This window comes from Rhinatrema bivittatum, chromosome 9, assembly GCF_901001135.1.
Source record: "Rhinatrema bivittatum chromosome 9, aRhiBiv1.1, whole genome shotgun sequence".
NCBI classification, from domain to species: Eukaryota; Metazoa; Chordata; class Amphibia; order Gymnophiona; family Rhinatrematidae; genus Rhinatrema; species Rhinatrema bivittatum.
Window position 1 is genome coordinate 236,477,891 of NC_042623.1, and position 14,222 is coordinate 236,492,112.

The 14,222-nt window shown below is 46.9% G+C and overlaps 1 protein-coding gene across 1 annotated transcript in view; it reads left to right on the forward strand.

The window, feature by feature from the left end:
* MCF2L2 (MCF.2 cell line derived transforming sequence-like 2) overlaps nucleotides 1-14,222 on the forward strand; it is a 774,003-nt gene that overhangs the window by 623,535 nt on the left and 136,246 nt on the right. Inside the window, 1 exon segment of the mRNA XM_029615373.1 lies at nucleotides 2,274-2,495. Within this exon segment, the coding sequence (XP_029471233.1) occupies nucleotides 2,274-2,495 (222 nt within the window).

The window sequence follows — 14,222 nt, forward strand, 5'->3', positions numbered from 1 at the left end:
TGGAAAAGGCATAGAACCCGAGGAACATCCCCTTCGACTTGCGCCGAGGGCGTTGGGTCATCTAGATCAAGGTCCACTGCCGGGTCCGTCGGGGGTGGAGGGTCAGGACCGGTTGGATGGGCAATCGGCTGAACCTTAGAGGATCCCAAAGGGGCCACTGGAACGGCAGGGCCAGAAATACTGGTGCTGTACCGGGCCAAGACGGTACCAATCCCCGAGGCCCCCCTGCCACGTTCGGGGGTTCCCCCAGACTGACCACTTTAGGAGGAGGGGGAGCCAAACCGCATCCTGGTGATGGCTGAGCCTTGCCAAATAAGCCCCATGCATCAGCAGAATAAATTCTGTGGAAAAAGGCTCCAGGGGAGGGGTGGCTGGAGGGGTGGGGGCCCGGAGGGTCCTCTGAGGGCGGCTCTGCGTCGGGGAGATGCGCCGGAAAGAGAACCGGAGAATGAGGTCCGACCGGGTCTGAATCCCCAGGAGGCAGCGCTGGAGCAGCAAGTAGTGGATCCAAGATGGCCACTGTTCCCGCGTTGGACGGGAATGGGACCGACCTCCTTAGAGCCTGGCGTACATTTGCAAGCAAAACAGACCGCCTTCTAGGGCTCGAGGTGTCCTCCCCGTCGGGGAGGCATCCAGCACACAGGCCTTCCCGGGAGAGCCGTGATCCGGGCCCCCCGCAGGCGCTGCATCGCGTCAGCCGCGGCATGGAGGCAAGTAAAGACGGGTATGGAACTCAGATCTCCGAAAACCTTCGATAGCAGGAACGAAATCAAAGTCCTGCTCTGTCTGACTAACTTTAATGACCCGTTCTGGTTTTTTTGGGTTTTTTTTCAAGCCAGAGGGATGTCGCATCTCTGAAGCTTAAGAGCTGCCCTGAGGAAATGACATCTCCGGGCAGCGGGTCGATATCGAGTGGGAGAGGTTGGACCACCAACTTCACCCCTAAAGGCAGCAAATGACAGCCCTGTAAAAGGAAAGTTAACAAACTTACCCCCAAAACGATACAGCAATAAATAAAAAAGATGACAGGTCTGCCACTGAATGAAAGCTCTGCCTGCAAGCCTGCAGCAGGTCAGCCTATAGAAAGTATAGCAAAGCTACAATGAAAAGCCTTTGCCTTTTTTTTTTTTTTTTTTTAAATAAGATCCATCCAAGTAAAAAGTGTTAACAAGAAAACAAGAGAAATAAATCAACAAAGACTATTCTCACAGAAAGAAAATGGGAGAACCCGAAGGTGCAACCCGAATCTGCTGGAGTCAGAGAAATACTGAAGGTTTACAGAGGGCGCACCAGTCATGAGGGACCGCCCTCTCAGTTTTTGCTCTGACTCCATCTGCTGGAAGGGGGACATAACCCATGGTCTGGACTGATCCTGGTACGTACAGGGAATTTCAGTTTTGCCTTGTAAGGTGGTTACTGTTTGAGTGCTGGAAACTGGTGCTGTTTTGGTATGGAATGTTTATTATTTATACAATTTATTTTCAGACAGAGTACTTATCTTTCCCTTGTGTCATTCTTAACAATAAAATAATACTGGGCCTTTATTTTTTATTTCCACTGTGAACTGTAATGAGCAGTGTGTCACACATGTGAACGTGGTCTGTCAGGTGTGTCACGATGGGAAAAAGGTTGAGAACCACTGCCCTAGAGGAAAGGCAAGATAGGGAAGATATGTTATAGATATTCAAATATCTCAAAGGTTTCCATGCACAGGTGAGCTTTTTTCAATGGAAAGGAGGCTCTAGAACGAGGGGTCATGAGATGAAGTTGAATGGGAGTAGACTCAGAGGAGTAATCTTAGGAAATATATATATATATATATTTTTTTTTTTTACAAAGAGGATGGTAGATATGTGGAACAGCTTCCCAGTGGAAGTGGTGGAAACAAACAGTACCTCAGTTCAAGAAAGCATGGAATAAATACAGGGGATCTCTAAGGAAGTGATAAGAATTATAATACTAAATTAATTGAATGGATGGGTAGAATGGATGGGTCATACGGTCTTTTTCCTGCCATCATATCTGTCATTTCAAATTCCAGACAATGGAATCTCCTGTACCTAATCAAGGGGTGGGTGGCTGGAGTATAGAAAATATTTTGGTGCCAATTGCACACCCAAAATAAACAGTTTGTTGCAGTCTATATATGTGTTTATTTTGGGTGGTTTTTCACATTTTTTAACCATTTTTGCACCAGGTATGCTGATACACTTTTGTTATCTCTTCACATTATGGATTTTCATGGCTTGTGAAATTTTCTGTTTTCTTGAAAGGGGGACCTGAACGATTTGGGCAAGCTGCTAATGCAGGGCTCCTTTAATATCTGGACCGACCACAAAAAGGGCCACAACAAGGTAAAGGACCTGGCCAGGTTCAAACCCATGCAGCGTCACCTCTTCCTGTATGCCAAGACCCTGCTGTTCTGCAAGAAACGAGAGGAAAACACAGAGGGCTATGAGAAATCACCATCCTACAGCTTCAAACACTCCCTCAAGGTAACCAGACTCCCCCCACCTCCCAGTGTTAGGCCCCAGGAGTGGCAACACCCACCCAACTTATCTATTTACCTCAATGCCTTTTAAGAGTTTATGAATAATTTTGAAACACTTTGGAAAACCAGACCTTGTGGCCCTGCCTTGCTGATGCCTGAGGGATGTCAATTACAATGCACATTCAGTTCATTTCAAACACATTATCTCGCCTTCCTTAACACCTAAGGTTCACATAATATATTGCTCTATTTGCTTTGCTTCTATGTACTGTTCCTTTTATTGCAAAGTGTCCTGGTATAGGGTGTCATATAATAATAAAAAAAAAATTTTAAATTGCTGTTGGTAGCCATTTTTAGATGTTATTTACAGCTGAAAAGCTGGCTTATGATGCAGTAAGTCTCAGCTGGTGAATCAGAAACCAGTTGGCTCTCAAGCCTCACAGCCTTTTTTCATGATAATGGTTTTCAGTTTATTCCAAGAGTGACCAGCTTGGCACTACAGAGATCCCTTCTCTTCAGTGTCTTTTATAAGTAACATTGTGAAGGGTAGAAAAGAAAGTGTGCTAGTTTGCAGATGATATGAAAACTGCAACAGCACACCTGCTTTGGGCTGGGGGATAGACAAAATAAAAGTTTAAAAAACTGAAAAAATGGTTACAATTTTGGACAAGTATGTTTTAATTAAAAAAAAAAAAGATGCTAAATCATGCAGTGAGAGTGCAAAAATTCAAGGTCCAGTTATTTTGGAGTTGAAGAACTAGCAGCCAACAAACAGGAAAGAGACTTACGATACGGGACCATCGTGTCTGATGCAGTTACATAGCCAGTCAGTATGATAAAGCTATTAGGAAAGCAAACACAGTAGTATACTTGGGTGCTTAAAGGGGCAAGATGTCACTAGTAGAAAGAGGGAAGTAGTAATACCTCTGCACGGGTCTCTAGTGAGACCCCACCTCAAGTATTGAATGCAACTCTGGAGTCCACATCTGCAAAAGAACATTGAAAAGGTGGAAACAGTTCAAAAGAGGGCCGACAAAATGAAACTTAAGGTACTAATACGCTTTAGATTAGAAGGAAAAGGGTAAACCTGATACAAACATTCCAATATTTAGCAGACAAGATACCAGAAATGACAGGAATCTATGCAGTGGACTCTGTCCTTGAAAGCTCATGCTTTAATAAATTGCAGGTCTATCCAGTAAAGTGCGGCCGCGTTTACCCCGCTCCTAACCCGCGTTAGCCCTTCCTGCGATCCCGAATCCCCTTTAACCTACTCCTACCGCGTCCTAAAATCCCCGGGCAACCCCTTCCGCACGCGGCATGTATATTGCATGCAAACGAGCGAATTAGCTATTCCCTAGCATCCAGTAACCCGCGCCCCGACTATCGCTATCTTTCCCTGCCGTTTTGTCGCGCGTTTAACCTGCTAACTTACCGCCTACCCTTACCCCTGCGGTAGAGGCAGGGGTAAGGGTAGGCGGCAAGCTTTCCCCCAGCCCCCGCTCACCTGCCCCGGCCGCGATCATGGGTGCCGGTCTCCGGGGCAGTCCCAGTCCTCTTACGTTTTTTGCTGCCGTCCGGCTATCAGGAAGAACAGATCGTGGCTCCCCTGCCTCCCGGGGAAGATGGATGCCAGCACGGGGGAAAGCGGCCCCTGTGCATGCAATTGGCCGCTCAAGACGTGACGCTTTCCCCCGTGCTGGCATCCATCTTCCCCGGGAGGATGTCGGGAGGCAGGGGAGCCATGATCCGTTCTTCCTGATGGCCGGACGGCTGCAAAAAAAGTAAGTCGCGCAGCGGGAGGCAGGAGAGGTCCGATCGGGGCTGCAAAAATTAAGTTGCTTCGCCACTTCACACTGTCAGTGTCACTGTCAGTGTCTCTTCTTCCCTCCTCCCGAAGCAGGACGCGAAAAGCAGCCTTGCTCCGGGAGGAGGGAAGAAGAGACACTGACAGTGACACTGACAGTGTGAAGCGGCGAAGCAACTTACTTTTTGCAGGCGTCCATCTTTGCGAGCAGCTGGAGGCAGGAAAGGTCGTCCGATGTCCGGAGGGGGGTGCAAAAAGTAAGTCGCTTCGCCGCTTCACACTGTCAGTGTCTCTTCTTCCCTCCTCCCGGAGCAAGGCTGCTTTTCGCGCCCTGCTTCGGGAGGAGGGGAGGGGGGACTGGCAGTCCCGACTTCCTGGTATCTGTCATTTCAAATGACATTTGAAATGACAGATACCAGCGTGGCGTGAAGCGTTAGGCCCGCGCACCCAGGATACTGTATAGACGCTCTATCCAATAAAATGGGTTGCGCGGGCCTAACGCTTCACGGACCCTTCTTAGACGCGGTTTACATTTGCATAAAATTATTGTTCAGGATCGAGCGGTAGGTGAGCTGCACTGTGCGTGCGGCAACCGCGGGTGCGCCGGGCACTAACGCAGCTCTTCCTACCGCTCGGTACTGGATAGACCTGTTGGTTAGTCTATAAGGTGCCACTCGACTCCTGTTATTTTTGCTACAACAGACTAACATGGCTATCCCTCTGAAGATACCAGAAAGTAGCTTTTTTTTTTTAATAGAATGAAGGACAAAGGGTCACTATTTGACAATAGAATGAAGGACAAAGGGTCACTATTTGACAATAGAATGAAGGACAAAGGGTCACTATTGACAATGGAGTGAAGCATCCTGAAAAAGAATGGAAGAAAATATTCTCCCATTGAGGCAGCAATAGATACTGGAACAGACTTCCAGTAGACCTGCCAGAATTTGCACAGAATTCCACTGCTGCACAGAATTTTAAATTTTCCCCCAAACTTGGCACGAGAACCAGGAGGAGGCTGCTGTCAGCCCAAAAAGGCTGGAAGGAGGAGGCAGCACTGACCAAGTAGACCAACAAGAAAAGGCATCAGCTTGCTTGGGCTGAAAGGCTGCACTAGTATTGACTACATTGGTTGGGTGGAGGTGTCAGGGCTGAGATAGGACGAAAAGATTGCAGGAGAGTCCAGCCTGGGAAAGTTTAACCTAGGGCAATCAGGCTTGGGGAGGAGGGAGCATGTATGTGTTGAGAACAAGGGCAGATCAGGCCTGGTAGGGAATGAGCTTGCAAGAATTGTGGGAAGAAAGGGAAGAGAAAAACATGGGGAGGGAGAGAATAGTAGACAATGCCAGATTTAGGAACAAGCTACCAGAACTACATGTTAGGACCTCAGATTACATTTTTACGAAACTACTACACTTCAAGTTTTACATTTTTTGGTAATAAATTAGAAGTCAAACTTGACATAGCTTAGGTCTTCAGCATGTTTTAATTTTAGGAACCTTCGTTTTCAGTTTTTATTTTATTTTTCCCAGGAATTCCTCAATGTTTATTACAAGAACAAAAAAAGAGAAATCAGTAGTAAAAAAAATTACTCAATTTTTCTGGGTACATATTTTTGTTCTGGTTATAAATTCCCAGGAAAAAAATAAAAAGTGAAAACAAAAGGTCCCTACTTAATCTGTACCTTCCTGGGGAAGAGGGAGAGACGGTAAGAGCGGCGGGGGACTGTGCTTTGGAAGAAGGGAACTGGGTCTGGGGAACTTGGATGGAGAGAGAGCTAGTGGAAGGGCGAAAAAAATAGACATGGAGGTCAGAGGAGAGAGGAAGGCTGGGCATGGGGGTCAAGCCTTAGGTGGAAGAGCGAGGAGGGTTCCCAACTTTAAAATAAAAATAGTCTGTCCAGCAGACCCCACCTCATTTCTCCCTTTCCTCCACAGCCACTTCCCACCCGTTCCCAACCTCCCCATCCTAGCGGATTTTTTTTTTTTTTTTCATTTCCACAAACTCTTTACCCCCCTTAACCTCCACGGACCTTTTCTTACGGAACAGCGGCCATGGAAAAGGGGCAACAGCAGTAGCAAAAAGCTGTAAAAGCGCGGGTCCAGGCTGAGTCAGCACGTGCCCCTCCCCCTCCTGGCTTCTGCGCGGGAGATCGGGTCCGGAATCGGAGCGCGCGCTGCTTCTGGCCGCCGATTCACCGGTATAGCGCTTTCCCCTGCCACGTGTCGGGCCTAGCACCGGCTCCGTTTCGCCAGAAAAGTTCCGCGGCCGAGGTGGGGGAAACGAATTGTCAGGACGAAAACGTCCGCGGAAAAGTAGAACGAGGGAAAGCTGGACCTTGCGCCGGGTGGGAGACTCCTAGGGGTGGAGTAGCGCAAAACGTTTTGGAAACTGATCCTTTCCTATCTGGTTTGAAAAAGGAAGGTAAGAGATCCAGGGCTGAGCTAACATACAGGTCGATTCAGTACGCTGTCCTCAGACCTAGCCTTTTTGACGCGCTATTATTTATTACCCCCTTATACAAGGGCCAATTCAGTAAAATGTGCGGGAGAGCCGGCGCTCCAAGGTGAGCGCCGGCTCTCCTGACTCTCGCCCAGGCCACTCTTCTGGGCGCGCGATTTTGTATTCAAATGAGGGCCCGCGGTAATGAGGCGCTAGGGACACTAGCGCAACCCTAGCGCCTCCTATTAGCAGAAGTGGCGGCTGTCAGCGGGTTTGACAGCCGAAGCTCAATTTTACCAGCGTTGGTTGTCAAAGCCGCTGACAGCCACGGGTTGGGAAAACAGACGCTGGCAAAATTGAGCGTCTGTCTTCCAAACCGCAAGCCACAGGCTGATTTTTTTTTTTGGGGGGGGCCTCCGACCTAATATCGCTATGATATTAAGTCAGAGGGTGTACAGAAAAGCAGTTTTTTCTGCTTTTCTGTACACTTTCCTGGTGCCAGCCAAAATTAACGCCTGCCCAATTTCTTAGAGTAAAATGTGCGGCTTGGCTGCACATTTTACATTCTGTATGGCGCAGGAATAACTAATAGGCTCATCAACATAAGAACATGCCATACTGGGTCAGACCAAGGGTCCATTAAGCCCAGCATCCTGATTCCAACAGTGGCCAATCCAGGCCATAAGAACCTGGCAAGTACCCAAAAACTAACAGGTCTATCCAGTAACGAGCGGTAGGAAGAGCTGCGTTAGTGCCCGGCGCACCCGCGGTTGCCGCACGCACAGTGCAGCTCACCTACCGCTCGATCCTGTATGTAAATAGCTTGCAAATGCAAGCTGCGTCTAAGAAGCGTCCGTGAAGCGTTAGGCCCGCGCAACCCATTTTACTGGATAGAGCGCCTATACAGTATCCTGGGTGCGCGGGCCTAACACTTCACGGCCACGCTGGTATCTGTCATTTCAAATGTCATTTGAAATGACAGATACCAGGAAGTCGGGATTGCCAGGAGAGGTCGCTTTACACTGCCAGTCCCTTCTTCCCTCCTCCCGAAGCAGGGCGCGAAAAGCAGCCTTGCTCCGGGAGGAGGGAAGAAGGGACTGGCAGTACGAAGCGACTTACTTTTTGCACCCCCCTCCGGACTTCGGACGACCTCTCCTGCCTCCAGCTGCTCGCGAAGATGGACGCCTGCATGGCCGCTGAAGACGTGACATCACATGCCGTGACGCCAAACGTCGTGATGTCACGTCTTCAGCGGCCGTGCAGGCGTCCATCTTCGCGAGCAGCTGGAGGCAGGAGAGGTCGTCCGATGTCCAGAGGGGCTGCAAAAAAGCAAGTTTGCTTACCGTAAACGGTGTTTTCCGTAGATAGCAGGGAATTTAGCCATGCATAATGGGTGGCGTCGTCCACGACGTCACGGGGCGGAGCTTACTCTCTAAGCTCGAAGAGCTTTGAACTGCGCCTGTGCACGAGTTCCCGCGCTCCTCGAGCTTGCCTCAGTTTGTGTCTAAGCTATGAATGACGTGAGCGTAGCAAAGATACCCGCTGTCCAGGGAGGTGGGAGGGAATGCATGGCTAAATTCCCTGCTATCTACGGAAAACACCGTTTACGGTAAGCAAACTTGCTTTTTTCCGTCGATAAGCAGGGCATTTAGCCATGCATAATGGGAGTCCCAAGCTGAAAGTTGCAAAAAAGAGTAAAAGACATATGGCAATGAATAAACAATTGTTTAATACTTAAAATGCTTCACATTTTTGCAACTTAAGTAGGTGGACAGTCAGAATTTATTGAAAAACAGAGTGTAAAATGGCAGAACCCAATGGAGAATCCGCTGCCGACTGCTGGTCTAAACAATAGTGAGAGGTAAAGGTATGTATGGAAGACCAGGTTGCTGCTTTACAGATGTCCTGGATTGGAACTCCTTGAATATGTGCAAAAGAGGTTGCAGTTGCTCTGATTTGATGAGCTGTAACCAATCCCGTTAGAGGAATCGAGGATCTGGAATAACAATATTGTATACAAGATGTCAACCAATTGGAAAGAGTTCTCTTTGAAACAGGTTGTCCTGGGTTGTTTGGGTTGAAAGAGACAAACAACTGAGAAGACTGTCTTATTGAGTGAGAAATGTCTTTGTAATGAGCCAGGGCTCTTTTACAATCGAGGGTATGAAGTACCCGTTGTTGATCTGTGATGTGAGGTTCTGGATAAAAGACTGGTAAGGAGATGGTTTCATTCAGGTGGAAGGCGGAAACCACTTTAGGCAAGAAGGATGGATGAGTCCGTAAGACTACCTTGTCTCGATGAAATTGAAGATATGGGAAATTAACGAGCGCCTGGAGTTCACTTACTCGTTTTGCCGACGTTACTGCCACTAGGAAAAGAACTTTCCATGTGAGGAATTTGAGATGAGACGTCGACATCGGTTCAAATGGTGCCTTCATTAGTGCCTCTAGCACAATATTGATGTCCCAAGGTACCATTGGTTTTTTAATAGGCGGGTGAAGGTGAATTAATCCCTTCATAAATCTGGAAATCAAAGGATGAGAGGAGATAGAGCCCTTTTGCTCCCAGTGGTGATAGGCTGTGATGGCACTAAGGTGAACTCCTATGGATGTGACTGCTAGTCCTGAGAGGGATAATGCATGTAAGTAATCGAGTAATGATGAAGGGGAACACGAGAAGGGGTCGACCTGTTGTAGGGCACACCATGCTGAGTATCTTTTCCATTTAAAGGCGTAACTGCGCCTTGTTGAAGGTTTTCGTGCTGCGATTAAAATGTCAGTAATTGCTGAAGAGAGATGTAAGGAGCTTAGTAAGCGTCGTTCAATCTCCATGCCGTCAAATGGAGGGAGGCTTGCATTGGATGTATTAGGTTCCCTCCTTCCTGTGAAAGAAGGAGTGGGTCCCTTAGAAGTGGCAGCGGTTGGACCACCGATAGACGGAGAAGATAGGTATACCATGGCTGTCTTGGCCATGCTGGAGCTATGAGTATTGTCCACTTTGTCCGATATGCATTTCTGGATTGTGCGGGAGATTAGTGGAATTGGGGGAAAGGCATACAGAAGGCCCTTGTTCCACTGGAGTAGAAAGGCATCCTGCGAAATTCTGTATGGGCTGGGAAGTAGAGAACAAAATTGGTGAACCTTCCGATTCTCTTCTGTTGCAAAGAGGTCTATGTCCGGAGTTCCCCAAATTGCAAAGATTTCGTTCACATTTGTTTGATTGAGTGACCATTCGTGTGGGTGGAACACCCTGCTCAATCTGTCTGCTCTGGTATTGGCTAGTCCCGGTAAGTATGACGCTTGCAGGAAGATGCTGTTGCGTTCTGCCCATTCCCAAATTTGTACTGCTTCCTTGCATAGAGTCAAGGAACCGGATCCCCCTTGTTTGTTTATATAAAACATTGCTACTTGCTTGTCGGTATGGATCATTAATGATTTCCCCCGTATCCAAGTTTGGAATGCTAGGAGGGAATTCTTTATTGCTCGTAGTTCCAGTAAATTTATTTGAAAGGTTTTCTCGGTCGTCGACCAGAAGTCTTGTGTCTCTAGATGGAGGAGATGTGCTCCCCATCCAGTGGTAGATGCATCTGTCGTTAGAACTAGCTGGTGAGGAGTGATTTGGAAAGGGTTTCCTTCATTTAGGACTGAAGGTTGGAGCCACCATTTGACATCCTTTTTCATGGATTTCGTGACTTGTACCTTGCAAGACTGGTTGAGTGAGTTGGTTCCACTGGGACTTTAAACCCCATTGGAGACGCCTGATATGGAGTCTGGCATTGCGAACTACGTGTATTGCTGCTGCCATATGACCCAGTAACACCATAACTTGGTGAGCTGGAAAGGATCGTTGACGCAGGAGAGATCGAGCTAGAGAAGTCAGTGTTTCTACCCTGTCGACAGGTAGAAAGGCTCTTGCCAGCGGAGTTTTTATAATGGCCCCTATGAATTGAATGTTCTGTGTTGGATGAAGCCGAGATTTCTCGTAATTGACTATCCAACCTAGGTGATGCAGACACCGGAGTGTAGTTTCTATGTGTGTTTGTAGCAAGTAGGCATCGTGGGATACAATTAACCAATCGTCTAAATAAGGAAATATATTTATGCCCTGTTTTCGTAAGTGTGCCACAACAACAGCAAGACATTTCGTGAAGACTCTTGGAGCTGATGAGAGGCCGAAGGGAAGTACCTGGTACTGGTAATGTTGGTTAGCTACTTGAAAACAGAGGTATTGCCAACAGTGTTCGTGGATTGGAATGTGAGTGTACGCAACTTTTAGGTCTAACGAACACATCCAATCGTTTGTTTGGAGAAAGGGTAGGACTGTTTTGAGAGAAACCATTTTGAACTTTTCCGTATGTAGAAATTTGTTGAGAGCACGAAGTTCTAAGATTGGGCGAAGGCCCCCTGATTTCTTTGGAATGAGGAAGTATTGGGAATAAAATCCGTTGCCCTGTTGATTTAAAGGTAATAGCCTGATAGCTTTTTGCTGAAGGAGGAGTGAGATTTCCTTGAACAGTGACGGTAGTTGAACTGACGGAACGGAGTGGTGAGTAAGATGGGACAACAGTGGAATGCTTTTGAAATGAAGTCGGTATCCGTGTTGTACAATACTCAGTACCCATTGGTCTGTGGTGATTTGTGACCATTGTTGGTGAAATAAGGATAATCTGCCTCCTATATATGCTGCTGTTGTGGCCGGGAACTTCAAAAAGACTGCTTAGTTGTTTGTTGAGTAGTTTGAGATTTTTGCGGTCGTTGCGCCCTCTGGCGTGGCCTCTGACCTTGTGATTGAGGTTGAGATCGCTGCTGTTGGAAAGGCTGCGATCTATAGTGAGGTTGATACGGTTGGTAGTATTGATATGGTCTACGGTAGTAGTAACCTCTCTTATATTGAGGATAATAACATCTGGAAGGAGGTTGTGTGTCTGAAGGAGACGTCAGAGATTGAACAGCAATATTCTGGTCTTTTTTGAGAGAAACAGTCTCCTGAAGTTTTTCTCCGAAGAGATTATTAGGTTAACATGGTAAGTTAGCTAGACGATCATGCACATCCTCGCGTATACTGCTTGCTCGAAGCCAAGCCAGACGTCTAGCTGAAATTGCTGTAGCAGAGGCCCGTGCTGAGGTATCAAATGCTTCATACGAAGTACGCAGTAAGTGGCGGAGGCCTTCTTGTATGTCATTGAAAGTTTGAGAGAAGGAAGAGTCCCCTTGTGAGTTGTGAACCAAGGGTTGGAGTTTTTGTGTGCATTGAAGCAGATATTGGACAATATAAAATTGGTGGTGATTGATACGTGAATTAAGCATAGAATTTTGGTATAGTTTTTTTTTGCGAAGTCGTCCAATAGTTTGTTATCTTTCCCGGGAGGTGTATTTGAAAAGAGCCTGTTTTTCTTAGCCTTTTTCAATGCTGATTCTACCACGATTGAGTTATGTGGGAGTTGCACATTTGAATAGTGTGAGGTCTTCTGTAATCTATATTTTAAGTCCAACTTCTTGGATACTGGATTGAGAAGTAGTGGAGTCTCCCAAGACCTTGTCATTAAACCTTCTAAGACCTGATGTGGAGGCAAAGCTGTGGGTTCCGAAGGTAAGTCTAGAATTTGTAGTAGACCCATGACTTCTGATCGTGGGTCCGGGAGTTTTTTAATTTCAATATTCAATGCCAATCCTAATTTTTCTAGGAATTTTGCATAAGTTAAATCCTCAGGAGGAGATGTCGGTTGAGGCAATTCCTGAGGCGGGTCCGAAGGAATTCCTGTTGAGCTGGCTGGAGATGATGGTGGAGATATCAGTGGGGAATCTCCATGTGTGGAAAAAGCCGGCGAAGTAGAGTGCGTTGGGGATTGTGTTTGAGGAGAAACGTGTTGAGATGTAGGATCATCCGGATTTTCAGGAATGATCTGGGAGTCCTGTGGCAAACCCTTGAAAAAGGTGTGCAGTAACGAAGTTATTTTCAACATCGTGTCTTCAGCGGTAAGATGAGACTGGTGCTGAGATGGTCCCGTTGATTTTTTGAGACGCTTGACTGGTGGTCTAGCTGACGGAGATGTTGTCCTCTTTTTAGGATGAGGAGGATTGGTGACCATCTCCGGAGATGTATCCCAACCCGAAGGAGGGTCATCAATTATTATGTCTGATAATACAGATGAAGGAGAATGGTGTTCTCCCTGTCTGGTGGTGGAGTGATGTACGGAGGACGTCCGCTGTGGCGAGATATGTTTAGTTTTTGAAACTGATTTCTTTGGAAGTTGTTGAGGGTTTGACTTTTGAAGTTTGTGCTTCAAGTGAGTCGAATGAGTCGTAGATTTTGAAGATGCATCGTGTTGCTTCGTGGATAGCGTCAAAGCGTCGTGATGCGTCGTAGGTTTCTTCCCTGCGTCATGCTTCGAAACTTTACGATGCGACGCAGATGGTGTCGATGCATGCGTCAATGCGGAGTCCGCGATCGAATCGACGCGCTTGGAAGTTGACGCTGGGTGCGACGCACGGCCTTGTGTGCTCGAATGTGAGCTGCGTGGGGTTCCAGATTGGGTTTTTTGCTTACCCTGAGTGGAACTTGTCGATCTTCCTTCCATTGGGGAGGAGGCTTCTGATAGTCTAAGCCTCTCCATCTTTTCTTTTCTTTTCTTTGTCTCCTAGCTCGTGGGGACATTTTTCCACAGTCCCTGCAAGCTGTTTGATCGTGGTCGGGACCGAGGCACAAGTAACAATAATTGTGGTCATCGGTGACCGACATAATTTTTCCACAGGATAGAGGTGTTTAAAATCGTGAGAGGTCTAGAACGGGTTAATGTGAATCAGTTATTTACTCTTTCGGATAATAGAAAGACTAGGGGGCACTCCATGAAGTTAGCATGTGACACATTTAAAACTAATCGGAGAAAGTTCTTTTTCACTCAATGCACAATTTAACTCTGGAATTTGTTGCCACTGGATGAGATTAGTGCAGTTAGTGTAGCTGTGTCTAAAAAGGGATTGGATAAGTTCTTGGAGGAGAAGTCCATTACCTGCTATTAATTAAGTTGACTTAGAAAATAGCCACTGCTATTACTAGCAACAGTAACATGGAATAGTCTTGGTTTTTGGGAACTTGCCAGGTACTTATGGCCTGGATTGGTCTGACCCAGTATAGGCATGTTCTTATGTTCTTAGGGAGGCTGTCCCTGAAGATATTCAACGGGCTGTGAATCCGATGGGGATTTATGTTTTTCACCTCTAATAGAGGGAGAAATTACACGTGGTTTGGAGCCATATCGGACTCAGACCCTGAAGACTCTCAGTGTGGCTGGGGGTGGTGCTATGGGCTTGCATTTTGGTCACCTTAAGTGAAGGTTTCGGTTTCTTTACCTCCTGTGTCCAATTCAAGGATTAATTGACCTTGAGCAGAGTACCCCGAAGGCAAGTTTTAAAAAGGAAGGGACACATTTTGGCAAGTTTATACCCCTAGCACCAGATGGCAAAGGAACATTTGAAGGTAGA